General features: G+C 43.0%; 1 protein-coding gene across 6 annotated transcripts in view; it reads left to right on the plus strand.

The window, feature by feature from the left end:
* TTC7B (tetratricopeptide repeat domain 7B) overlaps positions 1 to 25,258 on the plus strand; it is a 273,770-nt gene that overhangs the window by 150,574 nt on the left and 97,938 nt on the right. For all 6 annotated transcript variants that reach the window (XM_086709020.1, XM_086709021.1, XM_086709022.1 and 3 more), the window contains 3 exons: positions 1,642 to 1,699; positions 8,078 to 8,150; positions 10,911 to 11,071. In XM_086709020.1, coding sequence (XP_086565146.1) covers positions 1,642 to 1,699; positions 8,078 to 8,150; positions 10,911 to 11,071 — 292 coding nt within the window. The remainder of the gene's footprint in view (positions 1 to 1,641; positions 1,700 to 8,077; positions 8,151 to 10,910; positions 11,072 to 25,258) is intronic.

Raw genomic sequence — 25,258 nt, forward strand, 5'->3', positions numbered from 1 at the left:
ACCAAATACCCATGCGGGGGGACATGCTTGTTGGATGTACGTAGAATTTGGGGGTCCCAGCTATTTTTTAAAAATCTTAATTATGTTTTGTACACCTGATGAAGCTTTCAATGGTACGTTTGCAGGAAATATAAACTGATAAATTACTTTCCTGAACTCTTATTATGTCTTTAACATTTTGTTGTTAAATATAACACGAATAAAAAAAAATTTCCAAAGCAAATGCATCATTAACGAATGAGGATACAGGAGATATCCTTGTAATCACCACCCTGCTTAGGAGATAGAACCTTACCAGCTGCCCGGGGAACATCTCCTGTCCCCCCACCCCCACCCCACCCCGCTCCTGATCACAGTCCCCATGAAGAAAAAACACCATCCTGACTTGTATAGTGTTCACTTTCTTTTTCTTTCTTTATAGTTTTGCTATAGTTTACTTTACAAATTACCCCAAATCCTCTTCTCCTAAAAAATCAAAGACCTTAGAGAAATTTCACATTATCAATCGATTTTCAATAATGGGCTTGGATTTTGTTTTTGTTTTTTGTTTGTTTTGTTTTTTTGTTTTGTTTTGTTTTTTTTTTTGCTAATCTTTTTTGCATACATGATATACTGGCAACACCCAGCACATTGTTTTAACTATGGGCGCCTTTCAGTGAAGTTTAAGTTTAATGCCGTATATTTATCCAGATAGAGTCTTAGTTTGGACCCCAGCCCTGATTAACCCTGTAATTCTGGGAGAGGTGCTTGACCTGTTGAGCCTCATCTTGCATTCATGGTTTAGTAGGATCGCCTGAGATGCTCTCTAGCTTAGTCACTGTTGTTCTAAGTTAGCTATGGCCCCCTGGGACAGCAGTCCACCATTCTCAGTATCATGGCCAGAGGGGATCAGCCATGCTGGGTTGTTCGATAGGGCCTCCTCAGTTCCAACCCTAAGCAGGTTCCTCCAGGACTTTTTCTCATGCCCTAGTAAAAAGTACCTTTATAGTTCCCATGACAGACCTTAAGGAAGCCGTTTCTCATATGTTCTATACAGGGGACGTGTGGGCTCACAGCAAGATGGCCTCACACTTTTCAGCTGATTTTCTAGTATCAGTTGTGGGTTTGCCTGGTCTATCCCTTATGTTCACATCAAGGTATTAAAGGTCCTGGCCATTGTCCAGTGTGACTTAAACCGGCCTTGTATGGCATCAAGCTAGTTCCCTTGGCCCAGTATCATAGTTGTCAGTGCCAGAAGGAACCGAAGTCCGTCTGATCAACACCACTGGTGCTTGAATCTCTCTGGACCATCCAGTAGAGGCAGTCTTCCCCCCCGGAAGCCACATGCCCGTGCTTAAGAAAGCAGACGCGCTCCTCTCTGGAATTCCCAGCTGATCTTTTGACAACAGCCCCCTATGCCTGGGGCATCAAGGTGACCAGCCAACTCATACTGTCCCCTCGGCAAGGCTCCACAGTTGTGCCCACAGAGTGCAACCGTCTGGGGGCGGTCTGGGCTTCATTTCCCGGTGCCCGGACGGGGCTGGGCACACAGTCCTGTGTTGCTTTTAACCCAGTTGCATGTACAGTTTTTATGATGAGCTTTGTGTTTGTCAGAAACTCCCCGATCTTCCATGCCACTGACTAATGGAACCCTTTTCTTAGCTTCTTTGCGAGGGATGCAGGAGGTCCTACAGAGAAAGGCGCTTCTAGCATTTCAGAGGTGAGTGGGAGTTCATCTTTTCACTCGGCTGTGCATAATGACACCAAAGTATGAAAAGTATAAAAAGAAGAGATATTTATAAAGATTATGTAAACAGTATTTTCCCCCCGGGAGTCTTTTCATCTCGAGCACCGAACACACAGTATCAAAACTTGCTGCCCCACTTGTTGCTACGTAAATCTGCATTGTTAATCTGTTTATCCACTTGGGCATGTTATGCATTCCTAATTAAATGATTTCAGCTCTAAGAAGATGGACACTTTGTATGTCTGGGGAAATGCTTCCTTTTATTAAAGACAATTGTCATCATCTAGAAAAGGGATCATTTCTTTTCTAGCCTTTGTGTTTTTTTGTTTGTTTTTTTACACGTCATGCTGAAGATGTTTATAAGAAATAAAAAGGCCAGATTTTAGGACAGTTTCTGAGATGCTGTGATAAGACAGGCCAGCAAGTCTCAGACCCCGCACTGCCGCTGAGCTCCATAAGCCTTGTGATTGTCTCCATCAATTATGCTCTTCATGAAATTAGGAGGGCACCTTTATAATTAGAGAAGGCTCGAGTGACCTCTCGCATTCCTCCTTGAACTTGATCCTCATGCCAATAAGACAGACCAACAAGTGGTGTGTCTACTGCAGGTAAGGGACTAAGGTGTACAGGAGGGAAAAGAGTTGCCAGAGTCACACAGCTACTGAAGTCAGGGTAGAATCAAGGTCGCCTGACTCCCACTCAACTTTCCTCGTACCTACGATACTTTGCCGCCCTAATTTTATTCCTTACCACAGGTATAGTAAATCACCCAAACGAATCATTGCCTGCAGGGGTAGCCCCGTGATGTCAAATCTTGAATCGGTATTGATCCTGTCACCTTAAATGTATCTGAGTTACACTGATTTCTTGGAATTGTATTAGAAACTTCGTTACTTATCTGAAAATTTTATGAGGACCTCTCAATGCCAAATAACCTCTGTTCAATTTCTTTTCTTAGTAACTGGGGTTGCCTACAGATTTGTCACTGCGCACGTGTCCCTTTTTTCATGAAATCATTATCACCCGGCTTCAGTTACTGTGGGACTCTTTTGTCTCGTTTCTTTTCATTTCCTAGCAGGCATGCTGATAGCTTCTTCCCTTTTGCCAGTCCCAGACTGGTTAATGACGCAAAGTACCACTTGACATCTGCAGACAGACCTCCTATCTCCATGCTAAGCTTTTGTTAACGTTCTTCAGCATGGAGTGTGGAAAGCATTTCCATTTCAAATGATTTGGAGTCTCACGTCCTGCAGTCCTAGTTTGTAAAGCCCACACATGGATGCCTATGAAAAGTGGCCATCACATCTGTTTCATTTTTCTTAAATCGGCACATCTTCCCGACTGTCTAAAAACAGCCATGGCGGTGGTCTGCCTTGAGCTGCCAGAATTCGTAACTTCATGTTATATAACAGCTATTCCATTGGCCTGAAATCCCTTTTTGTTCCTTTTTTTGCTTGGGTTTTAATTCATGGAGATTTTTAAAAATATTAGTTCATATGGGAATAAAGAGTAATAAAATCCTGCTAACCTACACGATCATATTGGGGAAGGCTAACCTACATTAGTGTTTGTGTGAAATAAAGAATATTTTTCAAAGGAATAAAATTATTTTGTTTCAAGTACGTTCATTAGCCAGAGCTATTCCAGTGCACTGGAGACTTAACAGAAATCTATAAGGGAATGATGTGAGGTAATTAAGAATGATTTGTATTACTTCTTAAATGTAAATGGGTATTTAAAAACCACTTGGCTGAGAAGTACTTATTTACTGTGTATTGTAAATCTTCTGCCCACAATTCTGTTTGTACCGTTGTTTGACAATTTTTTTTGTTTAAAGAGAAAACAGTATAATTCAAAAAGGATGACGTTGGGGCTCCTGGCTGGCTCAGTCAGTGGAGCGTGCAACTCTTGATCTCGAGGTTGTGAGTTCGAGCTCCACGCTGGGTGTGGATCCTACTTTTCAAAAGAAGGGGATGGGGTTATAGATATAGCATGTGAGAATTAACTCTTAATTATGCCCGGAGTCAGAATTCAGAAAGATTTGCTTTCTAGTGGATTCCAAAAGTCGATTTTTGAAGACCTCCTAGTTGCATGACTGCATCTTAATACTGAGACCCTCAGCTGTTTGCTGACTCATACACTCAGCCCAAGCAGCTGAACCAACTCATTTGCCTGGTACGAAAAGAATCATGAGGAAAAACAGTGTTGTCTTCCGAGCTTTCTGAAGACACACCAGTGGTCTGAGTGGCTACTTCTGTGCTCTTGTGTCCTCCAGAGGAAAGCAAGTCTGCAAACAGTCGAGAGCATGTTTCAGCAGCTTGACCCCCCCAACGGCAGCAATCTGGGCTGCCCCACAAGGAAGAGGTGGCATGGTGTCATTCACATTTGCCATATAAAGTGTTACAGGGGGTCCAATCTCGCTCTTTTTTTTCTCTCCCCCTCCTAGCTTCAGTTTAAGTTAATGTGGCATGTTTTGTGCACAGTTCGTCAGGAACTGGGCAGTTTCCCAGAATATGGGACTTTCAGTACTAAAACCAGGAATATCCTGGGCAAACCGGGACAAGTTGGTCATATCCTATGTGTGTAACTAAAGGGAGGTTCCTGAGTAATAACTTTCATCAGGTTTGTATTTTTTATTTCCTTAATAACACACAGATCCCATGTCCACTGTAATTAGGACTAATGGGACCTTAAGAGTTGGCTAAACAAGGCAATGGGGTGTTATGCTAGGGAGACAAGGCCTCAGAATTTCACTTCTGGCTTTACCTCTTTTGCTGGATGCTCTTGGACAGGATGCTTAATAGTAGATGCTTCATAAACTACAGTTGTTCTTGTTACCAGGTATGTGTCTTATGGACCAGGTTCAAATTGGTCAGCCTTCTCTATATTGTTGGTTCATCTCTAGAGGATGTTGGAACCAGAGTCTAGGAAAGCACTAGAGTGACCTCAAGGCATTCTGAGTTTCAGCCAGGTGGTCTGGGAGGCCCATCCATGCTCTCCAATAGCACCCTGGCATACCTCTCCCAGGACATGCTCCCACTGCACTGTAACGATCACTTTGGGTCTCCCCCTCTGCGGGGTTGTGGGGAGCTTCTGAAGGAAAGACGCTTGTGTTGTTCTTTCATCTCCTTACTCTCCAAGAGGCTAGGACATGTCCTGGCATTGCAATAGGTACTGCATAATATGGATGGATGGATGGACGGACCGATGGATGGATGGATGGATGGATGGATGGATGGATGGATGGATTTGTGGGTGGATGTGTGATGAGGATGGATGAGTGGATGGATGGATGGATGGATGGATGGATGGATGGATGGATGGATGGATTTATGGGTGGATGGATGGATGGATGGATGGATGACTAGGGTGAATGGATGGATGAGTGGTGGATGGATGATTGGATAGATGTGTGAGTGAATGGATAGGTGGATATGGATAGATGGATGAGTGGATAGAGGGGTGGATGGTTGGATATGTAGATGGAGGGATGGATTCGTGGATGGATGAATGACTAGGATGGATGGATGGATGAGTGGTCAGATGAGTAGATGGACTAATAGATGGATGGAAGGGCAGGTGGATGGATGGGCGACTAGTTGAGATGGATGGCAGATAAGTGGACGGATGGATGGATGGATGGATGGATGGGTGACTTGGGTAGGTGGATGATGGATGAGTAGATGGATGGACAGATGGGCAGCCTCAGTGAGCCAGCAATCTAAGAATTTTTTCTCATAGAAGAGAAACTGACTTAATGGATATGGAGGTGCTTTGACAAGGGAGGTGCTTTGTGAGCATCCATGGGGTGACATTTTTAGGTCTTTGGGTTTCTCTTAGCAGCCTTACCAGGTGCTGACTCTATGGGAATGGGCTTTATGAGGCTGCTTTAAGTCCATATGCTGAGTCCAGCAGGCTTACAGTTTTCAAGATCGCTACTAATGTCTTTCCTCTCACTTGCATTGCTTGGTCATTTCTGTTGAGCACGTTTTCTGTTGGCATAGTTTTGTCACAGGAAGCCTAGCTGCTGAAACTGTTCTACATGACCAAAGCAAGTTTTCTGGAGTCTACATGAGCTCCACACTGTGCGCTTTTTCTTGTTTTCTTGGGCATTCTCCTTATCTCCTTTTTTCTTTCATAGGCTAAAGTGGTCAGTTTAATTCATTAGCAAAATTATTGAAATAAGATTTTTCAATGTGTATGTTTAAGTTGTGTCCTGTTAGAAACTTGGCAGTTGGGCAGTCAAGTTGGCAGTCTTCAGGTTTTGTCCTGATGCACCCCAGAAATGCCAAGATTTCTGTCGTTCCTGGTTTGTTTCTTTCATAGTGCTATGGCTGGCAGTTAATCGTTATTTGAGGAGGCCAGAGTGGGCCTTTGGTCAGAACTATCCCCATCTACTCCCTGAACTCACCAAGCCATTGCCAGCTTTTCTTGGTTGGTGTTGGGCAGAAGCAACCATGACTTGATTTAACTTCATTTGTGACAAGTCTAAACTGGCCTGAGAAAATGGTAGCTCTGAGGAATTTGGGGGTTTTTTTGAGGGTTGTAAAAACCTGGCTTTATCCATTGTGAAAGAAGATAAAATAAATAATGCTAAATAATTCAAAGTCTCTTCATAATTAAGTGTGTATTCGTTTTCCCTGAATAATTGGGAGAGACAGAAACCATGACATTCCAATCTCACTTTTTATGAACACCAAAGAAAAAAAATTCTTTGATGTAAAAATTCATGGAAAACCAATACTTGTAAAATCATAAAACCTGGAGCCCACTGAGTAGGCCTCTGGCAGAAATATGACATTTAAATTTTTTTTTTAACGTTTTATTTATTTTTGAGACAGAGACAGAGCATGAACGGGGGAGGGCCAGAGAGAGAGGGAGACACAGAATCTGAAACAGGCTCCAGGCTCTGAGCTGTCAGCACAGAGCCTGACGCGGGGCTCGAACTCACGGACCGTGAGATCATGACCTGAGCCAAAGTCGGACACTTAACCGACCGAGCCACCCAGGCGCCCCAGAAATATGACATTTAAAAGGACAACACGCACACCTCTTCAGTCGCAGCCCCTTAAATGCAGGCTGTGTCTTGAGGCAAGATGATGAATGAAGATTCGCAGGAATGGTAGTCTGGGTCCTTTGCTGTTGAGCATACCTAAAGGACAGTCACCACCCCAGTTTCCCCAGTCCTGCACTGGAGCTACCACATTTGTCTAAACAATGCCCTACTTGTTGGACCCAGTAGCATATTTTCTGGATCCCAAATACCTGGAAGACTGTTTAGCCTTTTTCTCCACAGCAGACAGATGGTTTCTGCAAAAGGCCTTATTACTACAGGAAGACATCCTTGACGTGTTTGCTGCCATTGAATACATAATGATTTGGCTTCCTTTTCTATCTCAGATTTGTTTTCTGCTGGTAGAAGATTCTCCTTTAATCCCAGAGTGTTGACAGAGGACCGTGAAGGGTTGTGTACTGTCTGCCCCACCCCCACCCCCAGTTGTAATTAGTCGGCCCCATAGTGCCTTTTGAAGAAACTGAAAGTTTGTTTTTCTCTTCCTACCAGACTTCTGAACACAGACTTCTGCCTCGTCGAGTCACATTTTGAGTTACTCTTGGTGAAATGCAATTGGCCTCCACATAAAAGCAAGAATGACTGTGTTTGCAATCAAGTAGGAGGCCAGTACGGCCTCTTCCCCTTCGCTGTCAAAGGCCAGTTAATAAAACCAAGCCTAGTGTCTGGCCACAGAGACTTACATGCATAGTTACGCAGACTACATCAGTAAGCTGGAGGGAGCTTAGTAGAAGCTTCAAAAGGCTGAATGAGAATCCTCCTCTTCCCATGGTTCATTAAAAACCAAAACCTCATTTTACAAGCAAAGCCAGGTCTTTGATTTTCATACGGTTTCCCTGAAATCCCGAAATTTGGAGGGAGTAGTGTTAAGGCCAAGCCAAGACTTAACCGATGCAGCCGTCACCTTGCCAAGTGTACTCATAGCCTCACCGTGTCCTAGCATGACACGTGGGCTTCTCCTGCTCAGCCCAAGGGAGGCGTCTGCTGGGGGGGTTGGGGGGTCAGACTCAGGGCCTTGTGGCTTCACCTCTTCAAAGCCAAGGATCCTTGGCTGCCATTTCAGGTGCTAGACGAAACACAGAAGCAGGCTCCGGCACCATACGCACACACAGCCATAAGAAGGAAAACACGTCGCACTTGCTAATGGACAAAAGAGAGTTTAAAGGAAACGTTGCGTAAATACGTGGCCTGCGTGTAAAACTGCAAATGGGAATACTCATTGCATAGGAAGGGTTCAAATGGCCTCTCCCGCGTTCTAATGGCCATCAATACTTTTTCAGGGCCCACAGCCTGTCACCTACAGATCACCAAGCAGCTTTCTACCTGGCTCTGCAGCTTGCCATCTCCAGACAGGTCAGTTTCTCTCACGTTCTCTGAACTTGGTGTGCGCGCCTTCTTACAGTTCCTTCGGCGCCTCCCTCTGAGGCCGTAGCTGGTCTTCTTTCGCCGACCCGAAGCTGACCCAAAGCCAGTCTCTTCTCAGAGGATGCCGACTCCCCACGGCACAGCCACTGGTGTTTTGGTCAGTTTGGGCGTCTGCTGTGAAGACACAGATGTCCCGGGCTCCGCTTTGGGAGATTACGTCCACACATCTGGAGGGTTCAGAGGGCAACACGGGCTGCAGCACGTGGCAGACACCCTGAATGAACCCAGGAGTCCCCAAAGAGCCTTTGTCCCTTGCTGGCAGACCCAGTGCCGAGCTGCGCAGTGGGGATTAGCCACTGGTCATCGTAAGGTGCTGGCGATTGACAGGAAGTTGCCGGCAGGCATGGGCAAGAGGTACCAGTTTCCTTTATAACATGTGGAAGAGAGGGACAGTCACAGTGGCTCCCCCCTCGACATACGGGACTCCTCAGCACTCTCCTTGCTGGAGAGGCAAGCTTCGCTGGCCTTCCTCTTCCCAACAGCAGCTTCCAGAAGCCGTCTTGACCATTCTCATACCCTCCCGTCCCCTCCCAGCTGCTCTGAGAGTCTGGCCGCATGCCTGCCTGCCCACCAGGTGCAAGACACTGGTGGTAACCCCAGCACATTCCTGAGTGCTGACTGGAGGGTGAAGCAGAGGTCAGTTCCCCAGACATGCCATTCCCCGGATAGGCTGGGGCTGTGGGCATGCTTCTGACTCCCCGCGGGCCTGGGAATGGTGTTGAGGAGTGCCTTCCCGTGGTGACCCGGGGACCGAGGAAACCAGAATGCCTCCTCTGTGTGGGCCCTGTCGCCCGGCATGGTAGGGCTCACAGCTGGATGGATGGGGAGCTTGCTACTGCCTCAGCTGCACACTGGGGGTCGACCCCCCGGGCCCTCCTCCACCAGGAGCGTCTCTCACCTTCTCCCTGAAGCCTCCTTCCTGCAGGAGCCATCTCTTCTCCTCCCTCCTGCTCAGCTCTCCTGTTCAGGACCTGTCTTCCTCCCTAGACTTCAGGTTCCAAGAGGGCAGGAAGCTGTCACCTTCATCACTATACCCTGGTGCCTGGGACACTGCCCACCATATGTTAGGTACCCGGTAACACTCGTTGAATGAAGAAACCAGCTTTGAATTCCTTCCCAGTCAGCTCTCCCTTAAGGCCATCATGTTGAATCCTGTTATCAGTTTGTCCCTGATTGCTCTGGTCACCCCTGCAGATCCACACCAGAAGTACACCTGCCTTCGACCTTCCTAACAGGAAGCTGAGGGCTGTTCACGCAGTGGGTTGTCTCCCCGAAGAGAGGTTACATAGGTGGGGCCTTGTGGGTCCAGCCGCTATCTTTGCAGGCCCGCAGTGTGAAGACATCAGACCTCTGTGGGAGAGTGTCCCTGCTGGGCAGGGGCCCCAAGGCTGTGGCCCTCTTATCTTTAGAGCCAATGCCATTTGCGCAGGAGGAGAGGACAGGAGAGGAATCAGAAGGTTTAGAGCCACTCTTGACTCAGTCACTCACTAGCTAGATGGCAATGCTCAAGTCTTGTCACCTCCCTGGACTCGGCTCCCTCCCTGTGAACAAATGGCTGGGCTGGATGAGCCCTCTCCCAGGCTGTGACAGCCCTGATTCTATGGCTCGGTGGCAGAAAGTCTCTGTAGCCAGGCTTTATAACTTAAATCATCCTAAATGGAATTTCAGAGAGGAAAATGAATAGGTTTGGGAAGTCGTGGCTTCTTGCTACAGAGTGAGGTTACTGAGGGCTGGGAAGAAGCAGGCGAACAGAGAAGAGGTCTGGACTGGAGTTGAGGCAGGGGGACAGGAAGCAGTCCCTGGGTGGTTGTGTAAGAATGCTTCAGTCCTGAGCTCTATTTCGAAATCCAGTGTCAGGTTCTAATTCCCCCCAGTTACTGTTAAACCTGCACGGAATTTCGGGCGTTCAAATATCCATTATGTATGCATTTTATCAACCCTGGTGCTTGGACAATTTTGAAGAGTCTTGCACAGCTCTTGCATTTTAAAGGTTAAAGTTTTATCTCACCCTATTTGAATTTGGATACATCTGCTTTGTATGCGGCATTGCAGTTTGTTCCTTGGATCAAGTTATTTTAGGTTGTAGTTTGGAAAGGTGTGGGGTTTTTGTTTGTTGGTTTGTTTGCATATTTCCTTGATGCCTGATGGAGATGTCCAGGACAAAGGAACTTGAAAAGATTCACGGGTGTCTGATCCTTTGGAAAGCTCTGTTTAAGGTTTTGTAATTTCTTATGTACTTTAGTTCACTAATACTTCAAAAAATGAGAACAGTTCAGCTAAGGCAGCTTAATTACACTAAAAACCTCTGGCAACTTGTATGTGTCTCCATTGAGAGTGAAACAATCTTGGGCATAATCAAGAGTGGATCAGTTTTGTGGAAAAAGAGAAATTGTGTTTTGGAGAGAAACAAAAGATTTGGTATTGGCAGTTTTACAGAGAAGCGGAGCATCTAGCATCACTCCGCAGGTCATACTGTCGCTTGAAGAAGACATCTGTCTGCATGTTTGTGGTTAATATCCTGGGGCTATCACAAAGGTTAAAATCTGAATGTGGCACAGGGTGAAGCAACTTTTGATGTTTATAGAGAATCAGATATTGAAATGGTATCTTCTCGTGTGTGTGTGTGTGTGTGTGTGTGTGTGTGTGTGTGTGTGTTTTAAAATTCTTTTTGATTTTGTTTCAAACCAGATACCAGAGGCTCTGGGGTACGTCCGCCAAGCTCTTCAACTTCAAGGCGATGATGCCAACTCCCTGCACCTTCTTGCCCTCTTACTGTCTGCACAAAAGCATTACCACGATGCTCTGAATATCATTGACATGGCCCTGAGTGAATATCCAGAAAATTTTATGTAAGTGATCCTGGCCTTTTGTTTTTCCTTACTCAGAAGTTATTAACTTTACTTCTTTCCCCCTTCCGTCACTCTATCTAATTTAGGTCCTTCATGGATACCCTGAGGGTAAATAGTACAAAATTCCTTTATTCTTGTTTTTCCATGATATTTAGAAACAAACACAGCCTGTTAGGTCACCTTATTATATTAAAACACCTTATCCAGTCTTTCCCAATGTGTATGTAGCTTTGGTGCACATTAGATGATTTTAGATGGATGGTGGATGAACATTTTTATTTTTTAAGATGCACATTAGAAAAAATATACCTGTGTATCAAAGTGTGATTTCATAGAAATTCCTGCTCAGAGGGAGACCACAGATTTTTCAAATGAGTTGTTTCAAAGTCAATTTAAAGAAAACTATGAAGTAAATGCTAATACAGATACACACGGATATGGCACCAGTTAAATCGAGCCGACTCCAGTGCCTGAAGCCTGGGAAACAGGCTTTATGGCTGGTTTGTCCTGGTCACCGGCGCCTTCTGCTAGTTCCAGGCGGTTATCATCTTTTAGGCACCTTGCAACAAGGTACTGACCTCTTTTGTACCTTGGTTTTGTTCTCTAGGAAACAGAATTCCCTAAATAAATCAATTAGTGTCTGTACCTAACTGAAGAATTGACATTGTAAACTGCCATATGCATGTCGGTCTACTTGAATTCACAACATTCTTCCAAATCCCTGAATCCGGGCCTGTCAGTTAGGCTTTGTGGAGAAGGACACTGTTGTGTGGGTGCCTTGGTTCCCATTTTATCCTCAGTGGAGTAGCCTGGTAACCAGTATACTGTGGCCAGAAACGCTGGCAGGTTCTAATTGTCTAAGTGGCAGGGTCAGTGATGGGGCGGGGGTGGCTTGGGGCGGGAGGGAGGGAGGGAAGGAATGCAGACGGGGGCTCAGGGCAGCTCCCTTCACTTTCAGAAATCAGGGCTGCCGTGGCGAATTTTAAGTGGCTCTGCTTTGGCTTTATTTCCGTGCCTCATCACTTCACTGTTTTTAATCAGTGCGTTTCAGCTCTCCTTGGAAAATTGGTTCACGCATTTCCATTACAAACATTTCTTTGTCTTCAAGTGAAAAGGGCACTTCTCTTCTCCCCATCGAGAAAATTCTCATTATAACCCAGGAAACCTCTGACTAGAGATTTCTTTTGTAGGTTCAGCTATTTGTGCAGAGTGAATTAAAGAGCTCTGCTGCAGTGTTTTACTTCTTGCAGGCCTCAAACGTGCCCTTTTGCACACCGAGTGTATTTCTGGATTGCATCCAAAGCCGGTTAGCCCAAGGAATCTTAAAATGGTGAAAGCACTTTAAAAAGGACTCGGTCCTTTACCCATCAGTAAAGTGCAACCTGATGCCGTTGAATTCGGTTTCTCTCATCAATATGTATAAAGCGGCATTCCTTGCCTCCCACCCCAACACCTTCATTAGACGTTAGACTCCCGCGTGTGTCTCCTGTGTAGACAGCCTCGGGTGTCATCCGAGAGGAGGCTTATTAAACTAATAGCCACGCCACACAGTGAGCAGTAAACAGTGGTGGCTAATATGGTAATGCTTCCAAGTGACAGCAGCTGACAGCCTTTTCAAGTAGAATAAGTAAGGAACAGCAGTAGAGATATTTGAAGAATGCAGGCCTGTTATTTTAATGTTAAGCTGTAAGCTCAAAAAAGCAAAGCATATGGCAGCAGGTCTGAGAGCAGCCAATGACTTGTTTGCTTTTTAAATATTTGTATTTCTTCCTATGTGATGGGAAACTTCTTCCCAAGAATACTTTGTGAAAAGTTGGGGCCAGATGTAATTGGTGGATCCCATGGTTTCTTTCCAACGTGGGTAAAACATTTCATCACCAACCTAAACAAGACCATGTGGGCACCTGTCCCGAATGCCGACACGTATTATCCGTTTGTGACAAGCTCGTCTCCCGCAGAACCGTAGGCTCTCGGAAGCCTGGGAATGCCTCATGTTTCTCGTGTCCCAATGGCCATACACAGACTGAGGACATGCTTGATGTTTCCTCCTAGATAACTTGCCAGATGGAGGAGAAAGCCCCTCCCACAGTTGGGCTTAGGCCTGTTTAACTGTTGGGCAGTTAAACTGTTGAACGGAGCATTGATTTAGCTAGCCTCTTAGCCTGATGCAGAGAATAATAGACTTTTTGGTCCCTGTTAAGCTCATTCAAGGTACTTAAGTGCCATCTTTTATCATTTCATGGTGACAGTAAGGATAAGTAGTACTTGAGAGACCAGCTGCCCCTCTGAGGACGTTCAGCTGTCTTAGCTAGTGCATTTAAGGCATTTGTACATGGTAATCACTCAGTAATTGGTAGGAATCCATGTTATTGGTATTACAAGTCCTTCTACAGTGTTCTCAAATATGATATTTGAGAATCCTTTAAAATGATTGTTATTAAATATTGAGTAAAAGCTAAAGGTTATTTATTAAATATATTTAAAATAATAATACAGTTAACATGTGTGCTCACTTCTTAGTTTAAGAAAAGGAAAATTAATATTGCCTATGAATTTCCTATGTATCCCTGCCTGTCCTATCCCCTTACCTCTCTAACATCTCTGGACGTTAACTGCATCCTGAGTTCTATGTTGAGCATTCCCTTGTGTTTCTATACCATATCTGTTTGCACTCCCAAAGAATGAAAATTTCTGGTTTTGCATATCTAAACATTTTTAATGGAATTGTACTGAGTATATCCTTATACTGCTTGCTTTCATCGTGTGGCATTGTATTCTTGGGGTTGATCCTTACCGCCTGCAGCAGCAATTTATTCTTTATACCGGTAAATAGTATTTTATTATACAAATATACCAAGATGTATTTTTCTAGTTGATCGCAAATGGATATACAGGTTGTTTTCCATTTTCAGCTGTTACAAACAAAGCTGCTGTAGATATTCTTTTTTTTTTTTTAATGTTTATTTATATATTTTTGAGAGAGACAGAGCGCAACTTGGGGTGAGGGTGGGCAGACAGAGAGAGGGAGACACAGGATCCGAAGCGGGCTCCAGGCTCTGAGCTATTGCAGGGCTCAAACCCACAAACTGCGAGATCATGACCTGAGCCAAAGTCAGATGCTTAACCAACTGAGCCACCCAGGCGTCCCAATATATCCTTGTACAGGTCACCTGGTGCACATGTGCAAACACTCCAGGCATTATGTAGCAGTGAGATTGTTGGGTCATAGGGTATCTGCATCTTCCATTTTACCAAATGATTCCAAACTATCTTCCAAAGGGGTTGTGCCAGTTTCCCACCAGCAGTGCCCAAGAGCCCATGTGGCTGCCTACACCAATACCCGGTGTTTCAGACTTATTTTTGGCAATGGTGTTACATTGTGAATTTAAGTTGCATGAGGTTGAATACCTTTGTATTTGTTTATTGGTCATTTAGCTTTTCTGTTTTGTGAAGTACAGGGAGAAATCTTTCTTCTTTCCTAATTGGGTTGACTTTTTCATACCAATTGGTGACATTTCTTTATATATTATGGTTACGAGTCCTTTTGTTGGTGACATGTGTTGCAAAAATCTTCCACCAGTCTGTGCCTTGTCTTCTGATGAACAGAAGTTCTTATGTTTAAAGCGATTGAATTTATCAATTATTTCCTTTATGGATTTTACTTTCTGTGTCTAGTTTAGGAAACCTTACTTTCCCTTCTCTAGGGTCATGAAGATAAGTCTCCTAAGTTATATTCTAAGAGCTCTCTTGTGTTACCTTTCACACTTAAATCTAAGGGTCCATCTGGAAATGATTGTTTTATATATGTATGGTGTGAAGGATGTAGTGTAATTTTTCCCTCTATGGAAAAATTGCTTGTCTTAGCATCATGTATTGAAAAGATTCCTTTCCCTGTTGTTCCACAGTATCATTTTTGCCTTAAATCAAATGCCCGTATTGGGGGGGGGGGGGTTGCTATTTCTGAGCTTTCTGTTTGGTTCTTTCAGTCAATGTACCCATCTGTGTGTGATTGCCACTTTCTGAATTCTTACAACTTTATTATATGGGGGGTAAGTTTGTCCCCATATCTTGCTCTTCAAGAGTGTTGTGGCTATTCTCAGGCCTTTGAACTTGCATATAATTTTTTTTTTCCTTAGAGAGAGACAGTGAGTGGGGGAGAAGGGCAGAGGGGGAGAGAGAGAGAGAGAGAGAGAGAGAGAGAGAGAGAGAATGAGAGAGAATCTTAAGCAGGCTCTATGCCCAATACGGAGCCTGAGCCTGACACAGGGCTCGATCCCACAATGCTGGGATCATGACCTGAGCCAAAATCAAGAGTCGGACACTCAACCAACTCAGCCACTCAGGTGCCCCTTGCGTATAAATTTTTGAGTCAAGTTTGTCAAGTTCCAAAAACAAAAACAAAAGCAAATCTATTGGAATTGCACTTAGTCTAATAGCTCAGTTTGAGGAGAATTATATATTTATGACAGTTGGTTTTCTAATCCATGGCCATTATATCTAATTATTTAGGTATTTAAAAATACTTTTTAATGAAGTTTTATTTTTTTCTTATAAATATTTCTTATAAATATTTCTTATAAATATTTTGCCCATTTTTAACTAGCTTTATTCCTAACTACCTGAAAAAAATTTCATTTGTATACACTATATATGTAGTATTTTTTTCTTTATCAAATTTGCTTTCTAGGGGCGCCTGGGTGGCGCAGTCGGTTAAGCGTCCGACTTCAGCCAGGTCACGATCTCGCGGTCCGTGAGTTCGAGCCCCGCGTCAGGCTCTGGGCTGATGGCTCGGAGCCTGGAGCCTGCTTCCGATTCTGTGTCTCCCTCTCTCTCTGCCCCTCCCCCGTTCATGCTCTGTCTCTCTCTGTCCCAAAAATAAAATAAAAAACGTTGAAAAAAAATTAAAAAAAAAAAATTTGCTTTCTATTTGTTGTTAGTGTGTAGAAAGGTGGCTGATTTTTGTATATTCTTCTTGACCCAGCTACTCAGCTAAACTCTTGTTACTTCTAACAATCTATGTATAGATTACTTTGGGATTTCTGTATAGACAATGACTTTTATCTGAAATAATTAAAATTCAGTTTCTTTATCTCCAATCCCTCAACTTTTTAAAACTGGCCTTACTGGGCCTTCTGTATAGTTGAATAAAATTCTTTCAGTGTTTTGCCATTACAAATTATGCTTTTTACAAGTTTGTTTGTAGATATTATTTAAGAAGATAAGGAACTTATCTAACTAACTAAAAAGTGTTGATCTTTTTAAATCATGAATTGATATTGAATTTTATCAAACACTTTTTCTATATTTATTGAGATGGTTGTATGATTTTACTCCCTTGAATCTGAATGTTATATTAATTGATATTTTTTAATGTTAAATTAACTCTGCATTCTTGGAATAAGCCCAACTTGATCATGACATATTAGCTTATTTTAATGGATTCAGTTGACTAATTTTTATTTTTATTTATTTTTTATTTTTTATTTTTATTTTTTTTTTTTTTTTTTTTTAAATTTTTTTTCAACGTTTATTTATTTTTGGGACAGAGAGAGACAGAGCATGAACAGGGGAGGGGCAGAGAGAGAGGGAGACACAGAATCAGAAACAGGCTCCAGGCTCTGAGCCATCAGCCCAGAGCCTGACGCGGGGCTCGAACTCACGGACCGCGAGATCGTGACCTGGCTGAAGTCGGACGCTTAACCGACTGCGCCACCCAGGCGCCCCTTTATTTATTTTTTAAATGTAAATAAAATTGTAATTATCACTTCCAAATGGTAGTAATGCAAAAGATGTTAGTTATGAAATTATATGAGATGAATTGCTATAGGTGATGAGAGAGTTGGTTGCTAATTTTTAAGGGAACATTTATATTTATGTTCAGGTGTGAAATACCTTGTAATTTTCCCTTCTCTTTGTATACTTGTCAAGTTATGGCGTCAAGATTAGGCCAGCCTCCTAAAAGGAGTTGGAATCATTTTTGGGGTGTTTTCGAATCATTTGTGTGAGATTGGAATTACCTGTTTCGAGAATAATGAGTTTCAGTAGAATTTGCCTGTAAAACCATCTGGGGCTGTTTTTTTTTTCTATGGAAAGACTTCTGATGCTTTTAAAAAATAATGGGGGGTGGGGGGAGGGGAAAGTGGGTGATGGGCATTGAGGAGGGCACCTGTTGGGATGAGCACTGGGTGTTGTATGGAAACCAATTTGACAATAAATTTCATAAATACTACTAATAATAATAATAATAATTAGGGGGTTTTCACGTTTTCCACTTATTTTATTAAGCTACATATAACATAGAGGCTGAAACATACAACATATATTTTAAGGGTTTGTTCATCTCATCTAAATATTAAATTTCCTTGGCATAAAGTTGTTCATGTTTTTTTATGATCTGTTTGTTGTCATGTAGCACCTATGGTTAAGTCTTTTCCATTCCTAATACTGCTTAATGTGCTTTCTTTTTAATTTTCTTGAACAGCCTTGCCAGAAATTTGTCTGTTACATTGATCTTTTCGAAGAACCAGCTTTTTTATGGTCTCAACTGTATTTTTACTTTGTCTTTCATGAATTTCTGTTCTTCTATTATTTTCTTTCTTCTATTTTCTTTGAGTTTGTTTTGTTTTGCTTGGTTTTCCTTCTTAATCTTTTAAGTTAGGTGTTTAGTTCATTTTTAATTTTTGTCTTTCTTGTTTTCTGACATAAACATTTAAGACTAAAAATTTCCCACCAAGTGCTACTTTAGTTGGGAGACCACAATTTCAGTACGTGAAATTCTTATCATTATTTTATTCTAAATAACTTTAAATCTCCATTATTCTTATTTGACCCATCAGTTATTTTAGAACTGTATTTTATAATTGTCAAGTATATGGGTCTTTCCACTTATCTTCTGTTAATGGGCTTTTAATAACTTCATTGAATTGTGTTCAGAAACTGCAATCTATATGAACTTGAAATGTGTTGACTTTTTTGATGGCCCAGCATGTGGTCTCTCCTTATAAATATTCCATCTGTGTTTGAAAAGAACGCTTTCTGTATTTGGAGGTACATTTTTATATATTTGTATATATTTCATATATATTTATTAGATTAAGCTATTAATTGCACTATTCAGATCTTCTTCATTCTTACTGATGTTTTTTGTTTACTTAACCGGTCAATTGTTGAGCAGAGGTGTGTTGAAATGTGCCACTGGGATGGTGGATTGTCCTATTTCCCCACATAGTTCTAGCAATGTTTGCTTTATATAGTTTAAAGCTGTGCTATAAGGTGCATATAAATTTAGAATTGCTTGTCTTCCTGGTAAATTCAACCCTTTATCATTATGTAATAAGTTACATAATTCACTTTGCTTCAAAATCTAGTTTGTCATACTATACACACACATCCACAACATTTATCTAATGTGTGCACACATACAATACATGTGCACACTGCATGCACGCTTGGAGTATCTTTCTTCATTCTGTTATCTTGAACTTATTATATGCTTATGTTTTAGATTCACTCTTGTGCTTAATATAGACAGCTAATTTTTTTTTTTTTTAACTCAGGCCGACAGTCTTATCTGGAACATTTAGTTCATTTCCATTTACTGTAAATACTATTATATTTGCATTAGTGTCTCCTACCTCATTTGTGCTTTCTCTTTGTCCTGCCCTTTTTTTCATAGGTTATCCTCTCTTTTCCTACCTTCTTTTAGGTTAATTGTGTTTTTGTTACGTATTTTTTACTTGCCAATTTGGAAAAGAAACATTCTGTTTTGGTTTTTGTTTAGTGATTATCCTAGAAATTTTAGTGAGGGTCTGTTGCTGGCACACTTTCTCAGTTTGTGTCTGAAAATATATTTGGCTTTACTCTCGAAAGAGATTTTCCAACTGGATATATAATTCTAGGCTCACATTTTCTCACAGCACAAATGATCTTGCTTTCCTCTTGGAGTTGTTGAGAAGTCAACTATTTGTTTAATTTTAGATCATTTTAATGTCATCTGTCTTTTCTCTCTGGCTATTCTTAATTGCTATTGTTGCTGACACTGTACATTTTCACTGTAATACAGATAAGAGTGGCTTCTGCTCGGATTCACTGGGCTTACTTAAATGGTGGATTGGTATTGTTTATCATTTCTAGAAAATTCTCTGCCATTATTTCTTTTCAGCCAAATACTTCTTCTCTTATAGATAGCTTATGATTGGGTCTTGCTTTTTTATTTAGTCTGATCATTCCTGCCCTTTGTCTTAAGTGTTTAGTGCATTCACATTTAATATAAGTAATGGTATGGTTGGATTTATGTGTACGATTTCTATAGATGTATTCTCTTATTTTGTTCCTCTTGTGGTGACTTCTTTTTCTCTTAAAAAATTATTTTTTAAAACCTTTTATTAAATACCTAATCAAAAGAATGACAAATTATTTGCTGATTATATATTAAATGTCTATTTATTTATTTATTTATTTATTTATTTTAAGAGAAAGAGAAAGTACACACAAGCAGGGGAAGGGCAGAGGGAGAGGGAGAGAGAGAATCCCAAGCAGGATCCTCCCTGTCAGCACAGAGCCCGACACGGGGCTCAGTCTTACAAACTGCAAGATCGTGACCTGAGCCAAAATCAAAAGTTGGACGCTTACCCGATTGAGCCACCCCAGTGCCCCAAAATGTCTTTAACACATTGTAAGTTTTTCCCAAAATAAAATCTAACAAAGAACACATTTTTCTATTGAAGAGTGTAAATTCGGGTAGATTCCTTATCTAATGTACTTGTTAGAGAGGAGCCTTGATGTTTCTCCTTTTGAAATACAGCTTTGCAAACATTTCCTGATTGATGAATACACTTTACTTGGTAGATTTCTTCATTGGCCCAAGAAGGTAGATGTAGGTGCCGGGTGATGTTTGGAACAGGTGTCTCTCTGGGGGACGGTGTGGCAATCTGTCAGTGAGCGTCTTGGTCAGCCCCTCACGAACTTTGTGTTTCTGCCATGGGGATGCATTTTTAGATAAAATAATGGAATGGAAGCTGACAATTTGTTCCTTTTTGTCTTTGAAAAATATATCAGATAGTATCCTACTTACAGTGGCATCTGAGAATTTTAGTGTAACTAAAATGTTTTCTTCTAATTCAGCCAGCCTAAAATGTTTTCTTCTAATTCAGCCAGCCTTACAGTAGCTGCTAAGGGCAGCCGCTGCCAGGTTTAGCTTCTTGCCCTGAGACAAATGGTGGCTGTGCAGCCCGACTGATTACAAATTGTTAATTGATTTGAATTTTAAGCTTTCTTATTTAAACCACAAATGCGGTTTGTGACGCAAAGCATAAGAAAGCAATTTTTAGAACCTCTCAAGGATACAAATCCAAGTGGCATCATTAAGGTGTGTGGCCAACTCTCTTAAGTATATTTCCTTTAAATTTTATTTTATCTATTTATTTTTTAGACAGAGAGCATGCGAGTGGGAGGGAGGGGCAGAGGGAGGGAAGGAGTGAGAATCCCAAGCAGGTTCCACGCTCAGTGCAGACCCCAGACGTGGGGCTTGATCCCACAACCCTGGCATCATGACCTGAGCTGAAATCAGGAATCAGACACTCAACCAATTGAGCCAGCCAGATGCCTCCAGTATGTTTTCTGACCCATAACTTTGATACGTGAGAGGGTACTGACACAAGTCCTCAGTCACCTGACCAGAAGACCACCAGCTCTTCTAAACACTCTCCTGTGGGTGATCTTATACTCTCACACATGCGAGAGATCACATTTCTTTTGACACCAATGGGAACTAACTGCATGGAAAGCAGTGGGCATACATAACATCTACTCATTCACTTAGCAGTGATAATTATTAGCATTTATGATAATAGTTGTTATAGGCAACTCTTATCAGCACACTGTGAATTCATTCTAAACTCATTTGATCACGGTGGGCAGTGTTATCACCCCCATTTTACAGCTAAAGAAATCGAGGCACAGAAAGGTAAACTAGTTTGTCCAAAATTACCCACCTTGTCAGTCACAGTCATGATTTGACCACAGGTGGTCTGGCCTCAACATCTGTGCTCTTAATCACTGCCTTTGAAGCACTGAGTTCCTACCACCTTCCAGGTACCATGCTAGGCATTGGGAAGGCTGCCATGAATAAGAGAAAGACATTTTATGCTCAGAGCTAGCAATCCAGAAGGACCACATTTTTATGCTGTCTCCCCTGTCAATCTTATCAATAAACTAGAAAACATGGTTAGGATCATTCTGTACTTGAGTGGAGCATATATCTGGTTTAAAAAAAAATCATTACTTGGCAAGTAAGGCTGTCTCTTCCTCACTGTGTCTCACTTACACTCAATGTAAGTTGAAAGATGATACTGAGTAATGTTTTGATGTAGTGATTACTGAGAGGCCAGGTGCTGTGGGCTATTCTTATGCCTGAGCCGAGTGATGGAGTAAGGAACATGCCCATTACATTTGCACTTGATAGAAAGTTGGGCCACAAGAAAGAGATTATTCTTCTCGTTAGCTCAGAGAAATCATCCATGGAAACCTGAAGGATGTCTGGGAGGGATGAGTGCAAGGTAACCCACCCAGGGATGCCCACGCCTGAATACAAGCTGGAGAGGAGGATCTTTGGGCAAAAGAAAATGGGTGTCACCCTCAAAGACACCGTGGATCAAAGCGGAGCAGATTCATCGGTGCAGTAGGTTGCTTAAAAACAACTTCCCACAACCAAAAACCAACCCAAACAAAAAAAATCGGCCAAGGAACTTGAATAGACATTTGTCCAAAGTAGATATTCAACTGGCCGACAAGCACATGAAAATATTCGTAACATCGTAATTATCAGGGAAATGTAAATCAAAACCACAATGAGATACTACTTCATACCCATTAGGAGAGCTGTTAGTAACGCGCGCGCGCACGCACACACACACACACACACACACACACACACACACACACACACCAGTAAGTCATGAGTGTTAGCGAGGATGTGGAGGAACTGGGACCTTTGTGCCATGCTGGTGGGAATGTAAAATGGTGCAGCCACTGTGGAAAATAGTATGGCAGTGCGTCAAAAAGTTAAAAATAGAAATACCATATGATCCAGCAATTCCACATCTGGGTAAGTACTCAAAAGAATTGAAAGCAGGAACTCAAATAGATAACTGCACACTCGTGTTCACAGCAGCACTCTTCACAATAGCTAAAGATGTGGAAGCAACCCAAGTGCCCACGGATGAATGAACGGATAACCAACGTGTGATATATACATAGGATGGAATATTATTTGGCCTGAAACAGGAAGGAAGATCTGACATAAGCTACCGTATGGATGAAACTTTAGGGCATTATGCTCAGTGAAATAAGCCAGACACAAGAAGACAAATACTGTGTGGCTACTGTTCTGTGAGGTTCCTGGAGCAGCCAAAAATCACAGAGGCAGAAAGCAGACTAGGGGTTGCCAAGGGGCTGGGGCAAGGGAAGCATGAGGAGTTACCATTTACTGGGTACAGAGCTTCAGTTTTGTAAGAGGAAAAACGTTCTGGAGATGGATGGTGGTGACGGTTGCACAACACTGTGAATATACTTAATGCCACTGAACTGTACACTTTGAAATGGTAGATTTTACGTTATGTATATTTTACCACAATTAAAAAAAAAATCAGCTTTCCAGTCTCTCTCCCTGTAGACGTATGTGGTGGTAGGAGGGTTGCCAGCATTCTTGAGAGGCTGAGATTAGATGGCTGGGGGCCCCTCCACCCTTTGACTCTCTGGCTCTGGGTCACAAAGCCACGGTTCTTCTGGGAGGGGCTTGCTGAGGCAGGGGACGTGGTCGCCCCCTGCACCAGCCCGTTGATGTAATCTTTCTGTGAAGTTCTGGGTCTGCCGTGTTGCCTTCAGTAAATGTAGATGCTTGTTAAGAGAGACAAAATACCCAAAAGCCAATGAAAAACGGCTTAGAAACTGAAAATTGGGTTTGTGAGGTATGGGTAGAGGAACTGGAAAAGACAAAATGGAGGAGAAATGTATTCGAAGCCGTGTTGGGTCATGATAAGACCTCCCTGCTCCAGGATTAGGGATGGCTTTGTCCTCATATTGGGAGTTGAGCTGGCCCAAGCTCTGCTCCCTGAGTCCACATGCCCAGTCCTAGATATGCATGTGGCTGTTTGTCCCCCAGTCCTAAGTCCTCATGGGACTCTCCTGCTTCCTTTCCAGAGAGTTCCCCTTTTCCTGGTTATTTCAGAGCATGCTGGACAGAAAGCCTTCAGGATATGCCTCTCTCCCATCAGCCAGGGGAGAGAGCTCTTCAGGAGGCCTGGCAGCTGGGAGAGGCCAGGCTAGGGCGGCCACCCCAAAGCCATCTATCCCCAGTGGTGGCATGCACAAGGTTTATTTGTTCTGGAGCTTTTCTTTACAAGATTGCAAGTTCTTCTAGATACCTTATTCAACAATTCAAAGTATGGAGTGTCATCCTCAGACTTCATGCAAGGTGTTTCCTGAAACCTCTGGGTCCCTAGCACCTAGCCCATGCTGTACACATTAATACACGTTTGCGCAGTGAGTGGTTGAAACTGATGACCCTACCGAATAGTCTGGTAGCCTTAGTTCCAGCTAAGCGTGTGTCTACCTGTGTTTCTTCCATTGTCCATTTTGGTTTTAATCTGCCAAGTTCTGCTGTATACAATGATGATATCTACTTACTACACATGGATCATATAAAGCACCTACCTGCTAGTTACCCAGCCAACTGTGCAAAAAATATCCAACAGTCCAAATACAGGTGAATGTCAGTGCATTCATAGTGGTCTTTTTGCATTTTAAGGTCATGAAAGATGACTATTTACTATTTGTTTAAAAACAAAACACAACAAAAGTCCCCGAGAGCAAAGAAGACAGTCTCCACGTTTATCCTGTCAGTATTCTTGTGGGAATCCTCAGCTGGAAACAGCTGGTTGGGATCAATAACCCACCTACAGATGATCCGATTGTCTGTTCTTTGAGCACCCCCCTAGTTAAAGGTTAGAGAGCTCCCACTTTCTGCCACGGCCGAGGAAAGCACCGTCCCTGCCTTCGTGCCGCTTACAGTGCCGTGTGAAGAATTACTCTAGAGTGTCCCGAGCACCTCAGAAGAAACAAAGATCATGGCTGTGGCCCCCGCCACGCACGCCGTTGGAGAGCAGGGCCCCCTGCTAAAGCTCCAGCCCCCACGGACAAGGGTCCTGCTTCTGGTCTCCTTGGCACCGCTGAAGCAAAGCCAAGCAAGACAAAACCCACCCCTTCATGATGTGCTAAGTGAGAACACACAGGACGTAAAGACCGAGAACATGGGACATGTGAAACAGGCCAGGATTCACAGCAGCGGTTTTCTGGTGCAGAAACTAGGTCCCATTTCACATCCAATCCCAGAGGGATGGGTGCATTGTCCACCTCGGGTCCCAAAGAGCTGGTTCAGCTTCCAGCCCCCTGCCAGGTTCCTTCCTTTCTGGTTCCCATCCTGTCCTTGAGTGGAGGGTGCCATTTCTATACTGCAGATCCTCATGGATTCCTTTGTCTCTGTCCCATCTGGCCTGGGCTCTTCCCCACCTAGGTCCATGTGACAGAGGATTCCCATTCTTTTGACATCTGCCACCATCCACTGAAATGGACCCATATGCCTCATTTCTGTGCTTAAGCTCCCAGCTTCAGACTCAGGAATACAGGGAAATCAGGGCCATGGGAGCTAAGTCCGAAATAAGGGCAGGGATACCCTCCAGAGAGATGGGCTCTGAGCAGGTGGCAGGTCAGTAGAGTTGCTTCTGGTTCACTCCCTCCCCCGTTTTAGAAATGACCGATGGCTTTGTGGTTCAGCGAGAATAGATGATTTTCTTTTAGCCAGATAGTTTAATGGGAAGACTTGCTTTCAGATGTTTCCCGTTCACACATTTACTTCTTCGATGGCCACTGTGCCAAAGGCACTTGCTTGCCGGCTTGCTTATAGCAAAGCAGAGGGCAGGTGCTCCCACTTTCACGGTACCCCCTTGGCCTCCCCCCACCACCCGGTGAGACAGCGCTCAGGAAGTGGCCCTGACTGCTCATGTTGGTTCTTTGGTGCTTCGTGGATAGCACTAAGTGAAATGGCTCCCTTCCAAAAAATGCCAAACTCACACCCTGGAGGAGGTCTTTGAAACACGGGCACTGTGGTTCCAGGGGTGTTTTTAGTTCACC

Source organism: Puma concolor, chromosome B3, assembly GCF_028749965.1.
Source record: "Puma concolor isolate L17-30 chromosome B3, mPumCon1.1.hap2, whole genome shotgun sequence".
NCBI classification, from domain to species: Eukaryota; Metazoa; Chordata; class Mammalia; order Carnivora; family Felidae; genus Puma; species Puma concolor.